This window comes from Sciurus vulgaris, assembly GCF_902686455.1.
Source record: "Sciurus vulgaris genome assembly, chromosome: 19".
Lineage (NCBI taxonomy): Eukaryota > Metazoa > Chordata > Mammalia > Rodentia > Sciuridae > Sciurus > Sciurus vulgaris.
The window spans coordinates 4,473,766-4,491,347 of record NC_136480.1 but is presented as its reverse complement, the minus strand read 5'-3'; the positions used below and the strand labels follow the sequence as shown (position 1 = coordinate 4,491,347).

General features: G+C 37.6%; 1 protein-coding gene across 1 annotated transcript in view; it reads left to right on the top strand.

Annotated features, from left to right (window-relative positions):
- Nucleotides 1-2,547: 2,547 nt before the first annotated feature.
- The window catches only part of LOC306650484 (uncharacterized protein), a gene marked incomplete at its 5' end in the record, with an annotated part of 90,244 nt that continues 75,209 nt past the window's right edge, over nucleotides 2,548-17,582 (top strand). Inside the window, 2 exons of the mRNA XM_079122491.1 lie at nucleotides 2,548-2,682; nucleotides 15,349-15,430. Of these exons, the coding sequence (XP_078978617.1) occupies nucleotides 2,548-2,682; nucleotides 15,349-15,430 (217 nt within the window). The remainder of the gene's footprint in view (nucleotides 2,683-15,348; nucleotides 15,431-17,582) is intronic.

Here is a 17,582-nt window from a genome sequence, read left to right as displayed (position 1 = left end):
GCCTAAGGTATGATCTGCCCATTTCAGTTTCCTGAAACCTGCAATTGCCACTGAGTGAAATTATTTTGCCAATCAAGGAAACTCAACCTGGATCTTCAATCAGTTCCTCCATCCCAGGACACAGAAGAAATTGTGTTCTTAATATATAGGTCTCCAGGTTATGTTCTCTGAAATTAAAAAATGCCCTTGCAAAAATAAAGTTACTAGGTTTATACACTCTTGCAGCCAATCCTAATATCTTTTCCACAAATTGTTGTTATTGTACTGATTATCACTGGGAGGAAAGTATACATAACTCTACAAACAGGAAGTATTCATACTGAGATTGGAGACATTGATTTTAGGAGGAGGATATTTCTAAGAATAGGCAGTGGGAATATTATACAAGTTGATTTTTGGATCATCTTAAACAACTCATTTTCTCTCCCTGAGTCTTAGTTATATATTCTGTGCATGGATTGATCATAATTTTGAGCACCTACTCAATGACAGGGGTCCCAAATGTTAACTTGTTTTGAACACATGTAGTAATAGTCCTTGTGGTAAATATAAAGGCAAAGATGAAAAGAAAGTCAAGTTTAGAATTCTGCAAGTTTTAAGACTTAAGGTTAGTATTCTACTCAATAAAATAAAATATGCGATTGAGTATTGTGACATCTAATGATTTTGTAATTATTGAAGAGCCTTCAAGAAGATATCCAGGTAAGTTTATTTTCACCTTTTTCTATTGTCATCTGAAGTTCATACCTGTGAGTTAATTACCTTTATTCATCCAGTAAATATGCTTCAGACACTTCCATCCTTTTATATCCATATATGCATATTTAGATTGCATCATGCATGAGGAAAGTCACATTTTATAGGATTTTTCAAGGGATTTGAACACAGCATCTAAAATATTACACACAGAACTTGACTGAATATAAACATCTTAAAGAGCTTCCTTGTGACATAATTCAATTATTCTAAAATTCAAGAGTTAAAGTTGTACAGTTCAACTTGCATATTCACAGATTTTTGAAACCATCACATATCAATTTATGAATTATTTCATTACTTCAAAAAACACATCCTTTGTTCAGGTTCCCCTAACAGCATGTACCGTGAAAATCAGTTGCTCTCACTTTCTATAGATTTTCCTGTACTGGCATTACATATAATAAATTATGGATTCAAAATGTTCTCAGTACCACTATCCCAATGTGTGACAGACTCTAAGATGCATGGGAGTCGGGGTCCTATCGCTCATATACATGGACACAGAAGAAAGCAACAAAAGTTCATTGGAAATTTACAGTAATTTTATTAACTTTTATTCATGAATATCACACACAATAAGTTAATATGGCCTTATAATCAAAATTAAATGCAAATATCATGCTGGTTAGTCTAGAGTCTACTACTGCAAGGAAAACCAACATTAAAATAGGTGCAGCCTGAAGCTCTGGGTTCAATTCTTAGCAATGCAAAAGTAAACCAAACAAAGAAATAATAGCCAGGTGTTGTGGAGTGTGCCTACATTCTGTGACTGGAGAGATGCACTCCTGTAATTCCAGTCACTTGGGAAGCTGATGTAGGAGAATTGCAAGTTTAAAGCCAGTCTCAGAAACTCAGCATGGCCCTGAGCAACTTAGCTGACACCTTGTCTCTAAATAAAATATAAAAAGAATAGGGAATGTGACTTAGTGGTTTAGCACCCCTGGGACCACTCCCTGAGTGCCGCTCCCTGCCCCCCACCCCCACTAAAACAACACCAGCATTCCCATAAGACCAGATAACAGAAACATTATTTGGATCTTAAAATAAATTCCATTATATCATTTACATTCATGAACCATATGTACATATATAATTCATAAGTCATTATGACCATATATACAATGATAAATATAAATTTCCTCCTCTCTAGGTTGGACTGCACCACTGCAAGGAAACCTTCCCTTAAAGTAGCTGTAAGCTGAAGCTCTAGGTTCAATTCACAGCAAGTCAAACACAAAAACTAAAGCCAGGTGTGGTGGCACATGCCTCTAATCCTGAGGCCAGCCAAACAAATCCATGAGCCCCTGTCTAAAACATTGGAAAGGAGTGGGAATTTGCCTCAGTGTAAAGTGCCCTTGGGTTGAGTCTCTAGTATCCCCAAAACCAAAAGCAACAGCCCAAAGTCTGATCTGTTCTCAATAATTCCTGGATTGGCCACATTGGACTGTCACTCAGAGGTGGTTCTCTAGGCTCAGAGTCAGGGGGCGGGGCCTGAAGCCCTGTCCAATCAGAGGCACCGGGGTGAGAACCGTCCAATCCGCACGCAGCCCGCGAGGAGGGCGGGCTTCTGAAACCTTGCGCTGGCCTTGGTCTGGGAGCCGCCATTCTCCGATCCACTTCTGGCGTCTCCTCCTGAGCTCAGGAGCCCCAGGTTTCTGTGCGACACAGGGAAGGAGAGACTCCGAGGGAGAACGGGGCCGAGTGAAGAGCAGGGATGGTGAGTGTGCTTCAGGCCGCTGGAGACGGGCGAAGCCCAAGCCCTCGGGACTGGCGGTGGCGGGAGGGGAAATGGCGGCGGGCCGCTCCTGGTCCTCTCAGTCTGCAGCCATCGTCCTCCTCTGTGGGGCTCAGCGCTCAGTCCCCACGTCTACATCTACTGCGTCCAGTAGCTGGGCCCTGTGCATCTTGTCACCTGAGTGCACGGTGTCCTCAGCCTCTGCCTGAGGCCCCATGAGGACATCAGGGTGCTGGCAGCCCAGCGTCTCCTGGGTTGAGAGCAGAGCACTTGGAGGGTCTTTAGAGGAGGACGAGGGTGTCCCTGTGCTGGCAGCCCAGCACCTCCGCAGGCTGTGTGCTGAAGACTGAGGATGGTGAAAGGAGGACCCCGACTCCATGGGGTTCCTGCATGAGAGGAGCTGTGGTCTCTAGAGGCCTGGGTTCATCCTTCCTGCTGAGCTAGCTGAATATTCAGGAAGCAGCATCTCAGACCCAGAACCCTGGGCTCCATCCCAGCTATTCGGTGGTCTGTGAGTGAATTACTAAATTTTGTTTTTTTATTTGGTTCTTTTTAGTTGCACATGACAATTCATTTTGGTATAATTATTCAAGCATGGAATATATCTCTAATTTAGGTCCCATTTCTTGTAGATGTTCATGATTGTGAAATACTCTATGGTTTATTTGTGAATATATGCAGGAAAATTTTCTAAATTTTCAGCTCCAGTTCACATTCCCAATGCCAATTTTCCCTTTCAACATTATCAATTTGTTTCCCATGCTAGTTTCAGTTGGTCGAAATATTTTGTTACTTCTTCAAATACTGGATGGCACATGTTGAACTTTTTGTTTCATGTTTATGAACAATTTATGTGAGAGGGAAGTACGGAAGTATTACTTGAGCATTTGAACAAACTCTGTGTGCCTTTTGTCCCTCTGTCTTCCAAGGCACAGACACATTATATCACAATATTTTGTATTAAGATTCATCAGTGAAGAATTGACTGTGTGATGCTTCCTTATCTCAACCTCTCATCTCTTCCCAGTCCTGTCCTTCAGAACTGACCCATATAAGATGCCCACATCTGCTCTGTCCATGGGGTATGTGGTGAATATCAGCCTCTGAGTCTCGTCCTCTTGGAGAGCAGTTTGAATTATTGGGTGGAGTCTCTCAAGAGAATAGCTGGATGCCCTACATCTGTGAGGAATGTCTTGATATTAAATGACTCTAAATATCATTGCAGTGGCCAGGAGGCTGAGGAAGGAGGATCACAATTCAAAGCCAGCTGCAGCAACTTATGCATGCACTTAGCAACTCAGGAAGACCCTGTCTCTAAATGAAACACAAAAATGTGCTGGAGATGTGGCTCAGTGTTTAAATGCCCCTGGTTTTATTCCTCTGTACCAAGAAAACAATATTCTTCCTAATGACTGTTTTTTTAAATTTTTTGCTACCATGAATAGTGCTGCAATGAAAATGAAATTCAGCTATTTCTTTGACAGAATGATTTCAACTCTTTTAGATGTATACTCACTGTTATTACTGAATCACATATTTCTGTTTTAATTTTTTTTAAATGGCTTTGCAAACTCTTTTTGAAAAAAATGTTCCTAAATTTATATTCTAATCAGCAGCTGTACAAAGGTTTTGTTTATCCATTTCCTTGTAATCTAGAGCACTTTTATCTTTCACATGTTTTATAATATCCATTTCTACAGTTGTGTCAAGCTGCAGGAATTCTGTTTCACTGGTATCTTTAATCCTAATTCAAGTTTGTTAGCATTTACATTTTCAAGAAGCCACTGTATGCTATACACAAACAGAAATCTGTGATATTCAACCTTGTTTTGTAAAACTGCTGTTGGGGATTTTCATCATGCTTGCAGGACAACGCCAATTCACTTGATTGTAATTATGGAGATTTGAACATGTTCAGTCACATTTACTCCAGAGATTGGAGTTTAGGGTTGTAGTTCTTTGAATGAAAGGTGCTAAAGTTAGAACGTCAGTGCCTATTCAAAGTTCTAGGAGTAAATGTTAGACCTGGAGATAATACTGGGGTGAGTAGTGGAGGGACAATAATCAGGAAGTGAACTGTCACCCAGGCTATCAATGGCATACTATGTTTCCCCATATTAATTTCATGACTCAAGCTAAATAGAAACTCTTGTGTCAGCAATAGCAGGTGGCAGAATATTCTGTCAATTCTCTTCTATGGAAAAACTCACAACTTTGAGATATAACTCCTCTTTCCTGATCCCTGTTGATGAAATCTATGGATATACTTGAATATTCAGAAAGTCTGCACTTTTTGTGGTTTTGATATTGTGCATATCTAGTCACTTTTTTCTTCTGATACAGGGTCAAAGTTTTAATACGAGAGCTGAAAAGGGGTAAGCAAAGATAAAGAATTGTTGAAACTTGCAGAAGAAAAAAAGAATAGCAGCAGTAGGCAACAATTCAGAAATCAGGATACTTCCAAGTTCCTTTAGGAAATTACCCCTAATGACAATCAAGTTCAACCAAGGCCAATTTCTTGGTCACAGTAATTATTTAGTGTGTGTTGGGAGGGTGGCTCTACTTATTGTGGTCACCCAGGCACCCAATGTGAGAGAACTCCATCTTAGCCTAGCTGTTTCCAACATGGAGGCAGGAAATGTACTGTATGGAATGATCTAGTTTATCTTGATATTATGAGCTGTGGCACACAACATCCGCTCATGTTTCATTGGTCAAAGTATGTCACAGTCCACTGTCTTAACTTCTTTTGTTTTAAAAACTTTTAAATTTTCATTTGTTCTAATTATACATGAGAGTAGAACACTTATGCATTTTGATAAATCATACATATTTGGGGTATGACTTATTTTCCCAGTTCTATATAAATTAAGATGAAAACCACAGAAAAATTTAGAACTGGTTTGTGTGGTCCTGATCTCCCTTTACTCAAGGTAACACTGGCTCTTGGGGATTTGGTTCCAATTAGATGGCACACTGCATTGCTCAGGGCAGGATGTCTTTGCAAGTTTATCCCAGATTTTCCTACATGTTTGAGGGTTAATATTTTCTCGGTGTTCTTATGTATTCTAGTCATTCAAGTGTTTTAAAACGTTGTCAAACAGGGACCTTAAACATGAGCAGATGTTTATTTTATCAATTTCTAAAGATTTGAACTTTTGTGATTATCAAACACATATCTCCTGCATAAAGGGTTATTCAAGTCTCTTGGGTGATTTCATTTTGGCATCTATTTTTTTCCTTTTAATTCTTTAGTCACATGTGAGGTAATTATTTTCCTCTTTCACTTCTAATGATATATTTTATTTGTATATTGTCCCTTATATAATTTTTTTAGCCTGTTTTGTGTTACTGTGAATTGAGTTTCTTTATTTCTTCCTTGAGATTGAATTCCAGTGTGGCCTACCATTGATCTTTATCTCAGCAATCTCCAAAATTTAATTTGGAGACTTGGTCTCACTGAGTTGTTCAAGTTGGCCTTGAAATTGCAGTCCCCTTTATTAGCCAAAGTGGCTAGTATTGCAACTGTGTACCACCAGACCCCCCCACCCCAACTCCCTTGCTTATAACAACTTGAATATTTTACATCTTGCTTTAATATATCAGTATGTATTACCTCTGAAAATGATTTACTTCATGTTATGAGGAAATGACACAATAACATTTTCATCACACAGATACCACCAGATGGCATGCATGTGTGTATGTGTATATGTGTGTGTATAAATGTATATATGTATATGTGTGTGTATATATATACATATATAGATATTCCAAATCACTGGAAGGCACATTTTAAGCATTTCTTTTTCTGTTTGTATACATTTATTGTGAGAGAAGAATCACTTGACCCTCTGTGAAACAATGTTTCTGTCCTGCATTTGTCTTCCATTGGCACAATTTTCAGAATGTCTCTGAGTTAAAATTCTATGTCATTGACTTTACACTATGTTGTATCTCCATCCTTCCTCCACCAGAACTTTTTCTGAGCTTTTGGACTGCTTTCCATGACATGCCCACAATGGTTATGTCTCAGGTCTTTGGAATATCGAATGAATATCATCCCTGGTCCCTGGCTTCTCTGCTCTAAGAGAGCAAGCTATCTGAAGTATGGGGTGAAGCCTTTTGGGAAATAGGAAGATGTATGTCCTGCAGCTGGAAGGACCTTGGGCCTCCCAATGTACCCTTCATCTAAAGGCACTTCCATTGTCTTTGCTACTATGAAGTTTGCTACAATGAAAATGGGAGTGGAGCTATTTCTTTGACCTACTCTTTGTAATTTCTTTGGCTATATAATCAGAATTATGTTTAGTGGTCATATGTTAGTTCCATTTGTAGTTCAAAAACCTTCATACTACTTTCAAAACTAGTTGTGCTAAATTCACATCCTTACCAATAGTGTCCAAGTGTTTCCTTTTGTCCATACCATGTCTTCTGGAGTATTTGTTATCTTTCAATGTTTTATGAAAGTCAGTCTAATAGTAGTGTTCAGGGTGCATGATGTCTGCTATTTGAGTTGCATATTAAATCCCTGATGGAATATTTTAGAATCCAGGCTGTCCAGTAGGTACTGGGAGATTGTGTTCTAAATTTCCTATGGACTCAAACAAGTATCTGTTCTTTTGAACCCCTTCTCTGCACTACTGCTGTTTGTTGTAGGTCGTGGAGTGTCTTGCACACCACTTATTTGTGATCTAAGGAGATTTGGACGTGGAGAGTAAATTTTGACCCTAGAGCTTGGGAGTTTAAGATGCAGTCCACAGAATGAAAGATGTTAGAGGTGAGCTATCCAGTGAATAGGAAAACTTCTTCCAAGAGGAATTGTCAGGGCTGCAGTTATAATAGGGGCAAGCTGGGAGAGAGAGCTCAGGAAATGCTAAACACCCACTAAGGCTGCAATTGGTGCAATAATTTTCCCTTTGAACTCTTTGATGCAGGAGACGATAGAGAGTGGCCCAACTGTTTCCTACATTAGTACCCTAGCAAATCTCTTCTAGGAATAAAACATGTCCCTCGTGATTTAACTTCATTTCTCCCCTGATCCCAGATGTTGAAGTCCATGGAAGTACTTGCATGACCATAGATGACAACCACTCTTTCTGTGGTCTTGATACTTATTACTGTCTTGATTTTTTCCCTTAAGTACTAGATAAATTACGCAGCAAATTTTAAAAAAAAATTTTAAAAAAGTACACAGCAAACTTTAGAGTTAGCATGTGTCGTATGTGTATATATGGTCACAATATTTCTCTCCTCGGGGTAACACTGGCTATGGGTGATTCTGTTCTGCAGTACTTTTTCTGAAACTGGGCTAATGCCCAAGGTGATCCTAGGTTTTCTTCCACATTTGATGGCAGATATTTCCTCTGTGGTCCAAAGTACATAAGTCTATTGACTCATTTATTATTTTGTCAAGAGGGACTTGAAACATTATGTTTATGCAATGTGGTCCTGGAGGAGGAATGGTCAGCAGCACCATATGGTGTTATATTTCCAATGTCATCCTCCCTCTACTCTGAGCATAAGCCTTTTATTTTTGTGCTGGAGCTTAAGCCCAGGGCCTTGCACATTCTGTATGCACACTTTCACTGAACTGTGCCCCAAGCACAAACATCTACTTTTACATTTGTTTGTATTCTGCCTTCACATTTAATGTTAATCTCAATGTCATTGGATTTACATAGTCCCTTCTATTTCTATTTAAAATACAAATAGTTTTTATATACCTATGGATTCAATTTATCGATTTCTTTGTTTCATGATTGCTTGATCTTTATTATTGCAAATGTACATTTTAATAATACACATTGGTGTCAGGAAAGGATAATGACTTTTTTTATCTTAGAATTCAAAGTTACTTGGATAAGCTTATTGCAGGATCTTCCATGTTCAGTTTGATGGTGCCCAGACCCTTTGCAGTTTGAGGGTTGTAACATGTTGTGGTACTACTATGATCTATGGAAGGGTAGATTATGTATCTTCAAATTTTCATGGCTACATCATCACAGAGGGAAGAGAAGCATTTATGAACATAAGTCAAGGAGTGCTAGTAGCAACCAGAAGGTAGAATGATTCTCCCTTGAGTCTGAAGGCAGTGTGAGTGTGCTAACCCTTTGATATTAGTCTACAGCCCTGAAAGCATACATTTCTATAAAAGAATAAGCTTGTGTTACTTTAAGCTCTGATGTTTTTGGTGTTGTCTTTCAGAAAATATAAAAATGCAGAATTTTCTGCACCTTAGACTATGTGACCAAATTGAATCATGTTAATGTGGTAAATGTCAAACATAAGTCATAGTTGTTCAGATTGTGCAAACATTCGTTCATCATGATGGACAGGTGAGTCCTTACTGTCAGAAATAGCAAGACCTTGGCCAGGCAAATGCTTGAGTGTGAACTCTTAATAAACTGTGATCCTAAATGGCAATTTTCTCATAATCACTGGGCATCTCTGTATCTCCAGATTTAGTGTAGAGTGCCTAAAATGTCATGAGGCAAGACTTCAGATAAATATATCTGTTTCCTGTGTCAGAAGAGCTGTGTTCCCACAGGACATCAGTTCATTCTTTATCCCCAGGTGTCTCCCCTTCTGAGTCTTCCACAGTATAAGAAGGGTCTCAAATCTAAAATCCTCTTTCCTCATTCTAGCTGCTCATGGGTGTGATAAATTCTCACATTTTGAGTTCCCTCACTGCATTTCCAATTGTCTGTTGTCCCTGTCCAGTTCACCAGGAAAATCAACTCTTTTTCCTAGGAAACACTGAATCAGACACAGCATATTCCCATTTTTCTCCAAGTAAAGAATGATAGTTTAAAAAATATTTATATTCAGGTGATTAATACTTCACATGAGAGTTTAGTAGATAAGAATTGCCTGATTCTGCTGGGAAAAGATTTTATACCTCTCTTCCTTCAATCTTCTGTAGGTACAGTCATCTTATCAGAATGTATTTGGAAACTCTTCTTATTTGAAACTGGACTGTCCCCCAAATAATATGTGTTGGTGGCCTAGTCACCAGTGCAGCAAGACTCAGAGGTGGGACTTTGAGGCTAATATAGAATCAAAAAGTTCTGCATCTTCAGTGGATGAGTGTGTCAGTATCTGCCTGTCATCCTGGGAGCTGGAACATACTTAGAGGAAATGATCACTGGCAGGTGCACTGCACAGGTTTAGCTTCTTCCCAACCTCTTCCTACCTCTCTCTACTTCCTAGATTCCATGAGCTCAGCAGATTTTTTTCCATGTCTTCCTTTCGTGATGTTTATGCTTGGAGACAACTGAGCATGGACAGAACTTTTTGAAACTATGATTCAAAATAAATAATTCCTGTTTTATGTTATTCCTGTCAGGTATATTTGGACACATAGATGAAAAGTTAACTAATACTGAAAGGACATAAAATAGTGTTCTCATCCACTATCATTTTTTTTCCAAGCAATGAATATTACAGCTCCAGGGCATTAAACTTCTTATGCATAGGGGTGATTCTCTTGGCTTTTGTAGAGCCTTATTGGTGTCTGGTCATCTCTTAGATGATAGTCAGTGAAATAGGGTGATGATTATCAGGAGAGTAGCTGGTTGTCTATGGCTTAGAAGGGTTTCCTATTATCTCTTTGGTCTCCATAGGTAACCTTTTGGAAAATGAAGATATGAAGATTTTCCTTCACTACCTCCTTTTTATGGAGACTTTTGGTAGCCTATAAATTGGATAGTGGTGTTGAGAGGAAAATACAGAATTTAATTTCCCCTCTGATATGTGAAAGAAGGGAAATTAGAACAAACTCTAAGGAGAACTCATACATGTTAGTGTGTTCCAAAATACACAATGTCCTTCAGTAAGTAAAGTAGGTATTGGAGAACACCACAGGTGACACAGTGTGTGGACTTGAAGAGTAGGTCTAATAGTTAGCACTGTCCTTTTCTTGTTTTCTAACCTTGAAAAGATTTGTTCACTTATTTCGTTTCATTTTTAAAATTTCCAAAATGCATTTTATTAGTAGAGCTTCAAACACTAGAAAATATATCCAAAGGAGGATAGAGTTGGTTTCAGAAAAATTATTTACTTACTTTACATTAATCAAAAATTTTGTTCATGATTTTCTTTTCCCTGAATGCTGATAGTAAGTTTATCACATCTTTTTCATTTTGGGAGGTGATTTCAAATAAAATTCCAGACCTTAACTTTGTAAAATCTATCAGAAAAATAAATAGATATAAAAAATTCTCCTCCATTGTGACTGCATAAAAATCAGTACATTTTCTCAAGTTTGTGTGGCTGATAAGTTGGTGAGTTACAGCTTTACCACATCCGATTTTCTCTCCTAAGTTTTGTGACTGTCAATCATATATCCTATTCTCTGGATATTGCAGTTTAATGCTACATCATTGTTATATCTTGCATGTAAGTTGTTCCTCAAAAGCTCACTTATGAGAAAATGCCAGAGATTTCAGAGAAGAAGTAATTGGGTTGTGAGAGTCTTAACTCCATCAGGTATTCAATGCCCTGATTGGAATTAACTGCGGTAACTGAATGGGTAGCGTGTAGGTGGAGGAGATTGGAATTGGAGCATGACTTTGTGGTATGTATTTTTATCTGGAGAGTGAAGATTCTCTCTCTCTCTCTTTTTTTTTTTTTTTTTTTTTTGCTTTCTGATTGCAGTATGAGCTGTTATTCTCTGCTTCCCTGTTCCACTCTGATGTTCAGACTCATGTCAAACCCTGAGAAATGGAGGTGACAGAATGTGTGGACTTGAATAGTAGGTCTAACAAATAGCGTTATCTTTTCTTGGTTTGTAACCTTCTATAGACTAAGACCTCTGAAACCATCAGCCCTTAAATAAACTTTACATCCTCTATAATTTTTAGAGTCAGGTCTTTAGTCACAGTAGCAAAATAACTGACTAAAATAATCATATATATTGAAGTACTTGGCAAATCCTAGAATTACTCACATAAGATTCATTGTCTGTTAAGTAATTATTGCTATGGAGGTAGCAACAAAATTACATATATATTTTCTGAAAAATAGAAATACCTGTGCTTTTCTTCTTGAATATATTGTAAACACCCTACGCTTTTATTTCCTCTTGTACACATAAACTTAGAGTTTGGGCAGGCATGGTCATGCACACCTGTAATCCCAGCTACTCAGGAGACTACTGCAGGAGAATTAAAAGTTCAACATTAGCCTTCACAATTTGGTGAGACCCAGTCTTAGAATAAACAACAAAAATATAAGGAATGCTATTGATGTCGCTCAGTCATAACTCGGTCAGTTTTCCCCGGGTTCAATACGTAGTACAAAAGAACATAAGCAAAATCCACTGAATTGGAATATTTTTACTCACATCACAGTGGATATTTTCTCAATGAAACTGTATCAATAAAATTATGTAGAGGAAAGACCTGAACTCCATGACTTCCAGCTAAAACTAGTCTTGAGCCTACAAAAGGACTTCTATGAAGGTCCATGTGTTGTGATGCATTAGAGGCAGATTTTTAAGAGCTAGATTTGATTGTAGGTGATCACTCCTGAGAACGAAGTCCAGAGAAGAAGAAGGCAGAGGTAGCTGGTTTTCAGGTGTGGGGATCCATTTTCCTTCCAAAATGTCATGTATTTTAAATTTGCAAACTTCCTTTCCTACTTTTATTTATTTTTTGGTAGCATGTCTTAAATTACTTTATTTCCTCCACAGAACAGTTAATTTGTAGCCCTTTATAATAGAAGTATCTCCTTAGTCTTCACACTTCAGTTTTATTCATGTGATGGATTCATGACCTGTAGTGTTGAACATATTTTCTCTTTCATATTTAAATGTGTTAGTACCATAGATTTGCATTTGCTATTCTTGAGTCATTAAATTTTGCTAAGGGAGTGAAAAATGTTTATATTTTTTACATTCCATCTGAATGCTCCATCAACTTCAAAAATTAACAAAATGCACATTGAAAGAGGATTCCATTCATTGCCTATGGTAACATAAAGTTTTGAGAATAATTAGAAAATAATTATTCTCTATTGCATTCAGGGAGCACAAATCTGTCTTTTCTTGGCCCCTTATCATCCACATGAGTCTTGGCAAGGCTAGTTTTTGTCTTCCCTGCCTACAGGAGTCAGGATGGAACTACCTCATTTGGCATATTAACTCACGTTTGGAGCATTGAATCATGGTTGCTATCAGACCAGGCATGGACTCTGAAGTCTCTGGAAATCCCCATCCATTCACTCCTCACCTGCTTTCTCAAGGGAACCCCCTCCCCTCCCCTATCACAACTGCCCAGTCTCACTAGAGGAAGATTTCCAAAGTACTCAGCCAGCAGGATGTCCTGCAGCTCTGTGCATGTCTGAAGTCTTGAGAGATAGAGATGAACCAGCTCACTTCAGAAACAAGTTGGGTCCTGTCTGTCATGCTGTCTTGAACAAAACTGAGCTACTCTGTCCACCATTCTCCCAAACTGCCCACCATGTGCTTAATGGGGCTGTGTCAGTCCCACATGGGAGACAGATTAGGAATGTCTTTGTCTTTGTGCTTCCACTGGCTCAGGCATGAAGTTTGGACTGCTGTCCCTTGTGTGGGCTTTGCAGACTGTCATGGCCATAGGAGTTTATTGCCCTCCAGGCATGTCCTGCTACCTGGACCTCTAGCTCCTCTGAACTTTCCAGCACACTGTGCCAAGCCCTCACTTGGTGCCAGCACCCCTTTTTTCTCTATCCATCTTCCTTGGAGGAGCCCTGTCCAAGTGTGACATGGGAAGATTTCCAACACTGCCACTGGATTTAATCCATCACTTCGTTTACTCTGACAGGCATGATGTCCACCATATTAACCTTGAGAATCAGCCTGAGGGGACTGCGAGAAAAGTTGACATAGGGAGCAAGGAAGAGGTTCCAGCTGGAAACCCATGCTCTGAGAGTCCATCTTCATCTTTCCCACCAATGTCTGTAGAATTGACCCTTATATCTCCCATGGGGACAAAATTCTTTGAGCCCAATTCAGTGATCTTTCCCTCAGTTTTACATGATCATAATGGATGACATTAATTTTGAATCTTTTGGCATCCCTTCCATTAAATCAGAATTGCTTACTCATAGTTTATATTAGAAATATGTTCATTTTACTAAATCAAGCCAGGAAAAGAGGAGACTCTCTCTCTAGAATTTTAAAGTGTTATTCAATCACCTTTTAGCAATTCTATAGCATGGAACATGTGCACAGATCAAACTTCAAGTACAACATTTATCAGAATAAGATTCACATTATATTATGCTCCCCTTTTTATTTCATTTGCTTCCTTGTGGCCAGTTGTATCGAAACCATGATGTCGTACCTTTATGTATATAAATCTATCTGCCAGATTCTTCCCAATAATGATAATGAATTTGTCTTTATTATTAAGTATCTCCTTAGAAATTTTTAATTATTCTATGTAAACCACCTTGTTTTATACAGAAATTGTTTTCTTTTTTTTTGTTTTTTGATTTTTGTTTACTTGTGTCTTGCTTTGGAGAACAAAACTCTCATGTTTGTTTACTAAAAATTGACTTTGTAACTGGAGAGTTGAAGAAAAACAGAGCTCTGTATGGCTTCCTTTTATACCATCTCAATATCAAAGGCATACACATTCTAATCTCCTTACATTTTCAGTAAAAGAAACAGTTATAAAAGCCTATTAAAATTAAAATTGAAAAATATATTTCTTAGATAAGTGAAATATATCAAAGAAAATAAAAGACTCAGTAATTCTAACACTTTTTATTCTGTTCTTCAATGTTATATCTCAGTAGTGTCATAAAAAAGCATCAATCCCAAGTTGAATTATAATTTTAAACACTTGATTACTTTTACTTTCATTTACAAGAATGGTTGACTTGTTTTAGTGCATAAAATGTTCTTCTTTTCGCATATGTACTAAAATGTAAAATTTAATCGGCTTGATTTTATTGCCTTCTTAATATGTTTGCATTACTCTTCTCAGATATAATAGTTATCAATTACTGCTCTGAAAATTCTTTTAATTTCAGACTGTATTTTGACATTTATGTTCCTTTTTATGAATTGTAGGCCAGGTTGACTTGCAAAACAACCCAGTAAGAGCATTAGTTGGATGTTTGTCAACATGTCCTCAAAAATTACAAAAAAAAAAAAAAAAAAAAAAAAAAAAAGAAAAGTGTTATCACTGTCAATAGATTATTTTGGGTGTATGCATTAAGATTTCAGAAACTCTTGGAGTGATAGGTATATATTTGAAATGATCAAAAATAATTCTTGTTGCTATTTGCTATTGTAGCAAAATGCACGAACTGCTGAAAATATTTGAATTCAGATTCATGAATCAACTCATTTTTAGTGTCCTGCCTCATTGTTATTCTTGGACCAGTGCCACTGGCATCAATAGAGAGCTTGCTACATGCTCAAAAACCCAGATCCTTTCCAGACTACTGAATCCATGTATGCATTAACAATGCATCCAATCCATGTTTGTGCTCATTAGTATTTGGGAAGCAATCATCTAACTCAGTATATCTTTCTCATGTGAGAAATATACATAATGTACAAATATATTGTTTTATTTTAATTTTACATTTTATTTCACAAATGTGTAGTATATACACTTCTTTGGGACTTCTGTTTTTCTCTTTCCTCAGAGTTACATAATACACTAGACAAGCATGCTGTGTTATAAAGTATCATATTGAATCATTGAGGTTCCTCATCTTCGTCAGAACCAGTTCTATTAACTCTCATTGGGTCAACTTAAAATCTCTGTGAATGATCATGTGGTCAAAGTGTCATTTATACACATATTCTTATTTCAGGAACCCTTGATATTCATGGATGTGGCCATTGATTTGAGGAATGGGAATGCCTGGACCCAGCTCAGCAGAAATTATACAGAGACGTGATGTTGGAGAACTACAGAAACCTGGTCTTTCTGGGTGAGTGAGCTTCCCTTCAGAATCTTGATTCACTATCAGTACTGAATGTCCTTCCTTTGTAGAGTATCTCTTGGTAGTTCCACTGTGCACAAATGAGTTTCCCATACTTACTTTCATGGGAATATATTGGGAAATTATTGATATAGACAGGAAAATGTTAATTATATTTCTTTTTATGTTTAACCTCATTCTTTCTTGATACGATGTACACCTCTCCCTTCAGATTAGTTAAAGAAATTCAACAGAATAATATATTGTGACCTACCCCTTAAAGTCCAATATATTTCCTTATCTTTGACTCATTCCCTTTACTGTTGATTGTTGGAAATTGTGCTCAGGATTTGAAGAGTGAAATGTTTTTTATATATTCTAATGGGTGTGTCAGGAAACAATATTTGGAGAAATAATTTTCCAGAATCTGGTCTTACTCTAATGAACACAGTAGTAGGACATACACCTCAGTAATTACATGGAGGATTCCCAACAGTCACTCCATTTTCCAGTAAACAATCCTCACTGTCTCCAAGTCATTCCTAGTCACCTTTATGGACCAAAGGAAAGATGCATGGAATCTAAAGAGACAAGAGACACTAGTTTTTTTTTGTTGTTGTTGTTGTTTGTCTTTTTTGCGGTGCTGGGGATTAAACCCAGGGCCTTGTGCTTGTGAGGCAATAACTCTACCAACTGAGCTATATTCCCAGCCCACTAGTTGCTTTAATGAGTTTCTTTTTCTGCTGTGACTAAAAGATCTGGCAAGATCATTTTAAGGAGGAAAAGTTTACTTCTGGCTCATGGTTTCAAAGGTCCTTGTTCATAAACAGCCAGCTCCAGTTCTTGGGGCTTCACAAAGGCTGAACATCATGGTGAAAGGGTTTGATGGGGGATCGTGGTTCACATGATGATAAGAAAACTGAGAGATATGGACTCCAGAGAGCAGATACAGAGATGCCCTAGAGATGTGCCTCCAATCACCCACCTTCTCCAGCCAACCTTACCAGACCACAGCTACCTAGAGCTCAGTTAATTTTATCCAAGGATCAATTTTCTGATTGGGTTAATGCTCTCATAACCCAATCACTTCACCCCCAACCTCTTCATATCATCTCACACATGGGCTTTTGGGGATACTTCACATCCAAAATATAAGTGCAGCCATATATACATATATACATATATGGGTAGATATGGATAAAACCAAAGATTACTGATCATAGGTCCCGATGTGAAGGAGGAAACCACACTTTAATATGTTAATTGAGAAACTCTAATCCAACAGAAATGAATTTCAGAAACCTAGTTTTCTCTGTCTTGCAGTCACAAAGGGCATGCCCCTCCCTATGCTTATCATAATTTCAAATCCTTTTAGGGTTCTTCTTTCCCTTAGTGATCCCTGAGTATATTCAAGGTAACAGCCAAAGTACTCCCCTTTGTCTGTTAGGATCTGTGTGGCCTGACATCTCTTTATTGATTTTGAAGGCCACTAGAATACCTATTTACATTTGTGAATATCTCTAGGTTAAATCATTGCAATACATTAGTATCCTAAAACAGTTTCTCTAATATGATTTAAATATTAATTCATTTAAATTTTCTTCTCAGGGCTCTTTATTGATCTGGGTTTTCTGTAATAGTCTCTGACATGTAATGAATGTTCCTTACAATTCCAGTTCTTTGTGAGTGCATAGTTATGAATGAAAATTATTATTGTAAAACAGGACTTTTAAAGTAATATGATTATTGCTAATTTTATGAATTGAATTTTCTATCATTCTTGTGCCTATGTGTGTGTTCCATTTTTTAGAATAGATTCCCTGTTGACATGTAGGTTTCCTCCCATCAATGAATAATGTGTTTATTTTTGTAATGTATGTATTATGATTGAAAGTAAACTGCCTTTACTTCACAATTTGGATCAATGTAAGTTGAAATATGCATGAACCATGTGCCTATTCTCTTAGAATTACATGGTGGGCTGGGGAGATAGCTCAGTCGGTAGAGTGTTCGCCTGGCAAGCATAAGGTCCTGGGTTCAATCCCCAGCACTGCAAAAAAAAAAAAAAAAAAAAAAAGAATTACATGTTTTATTTGCTTTTATGCATATTGCTCCTGTTTTGTTTATGATTGCATATTGTGTCTTCTCTATCTAGGTATTT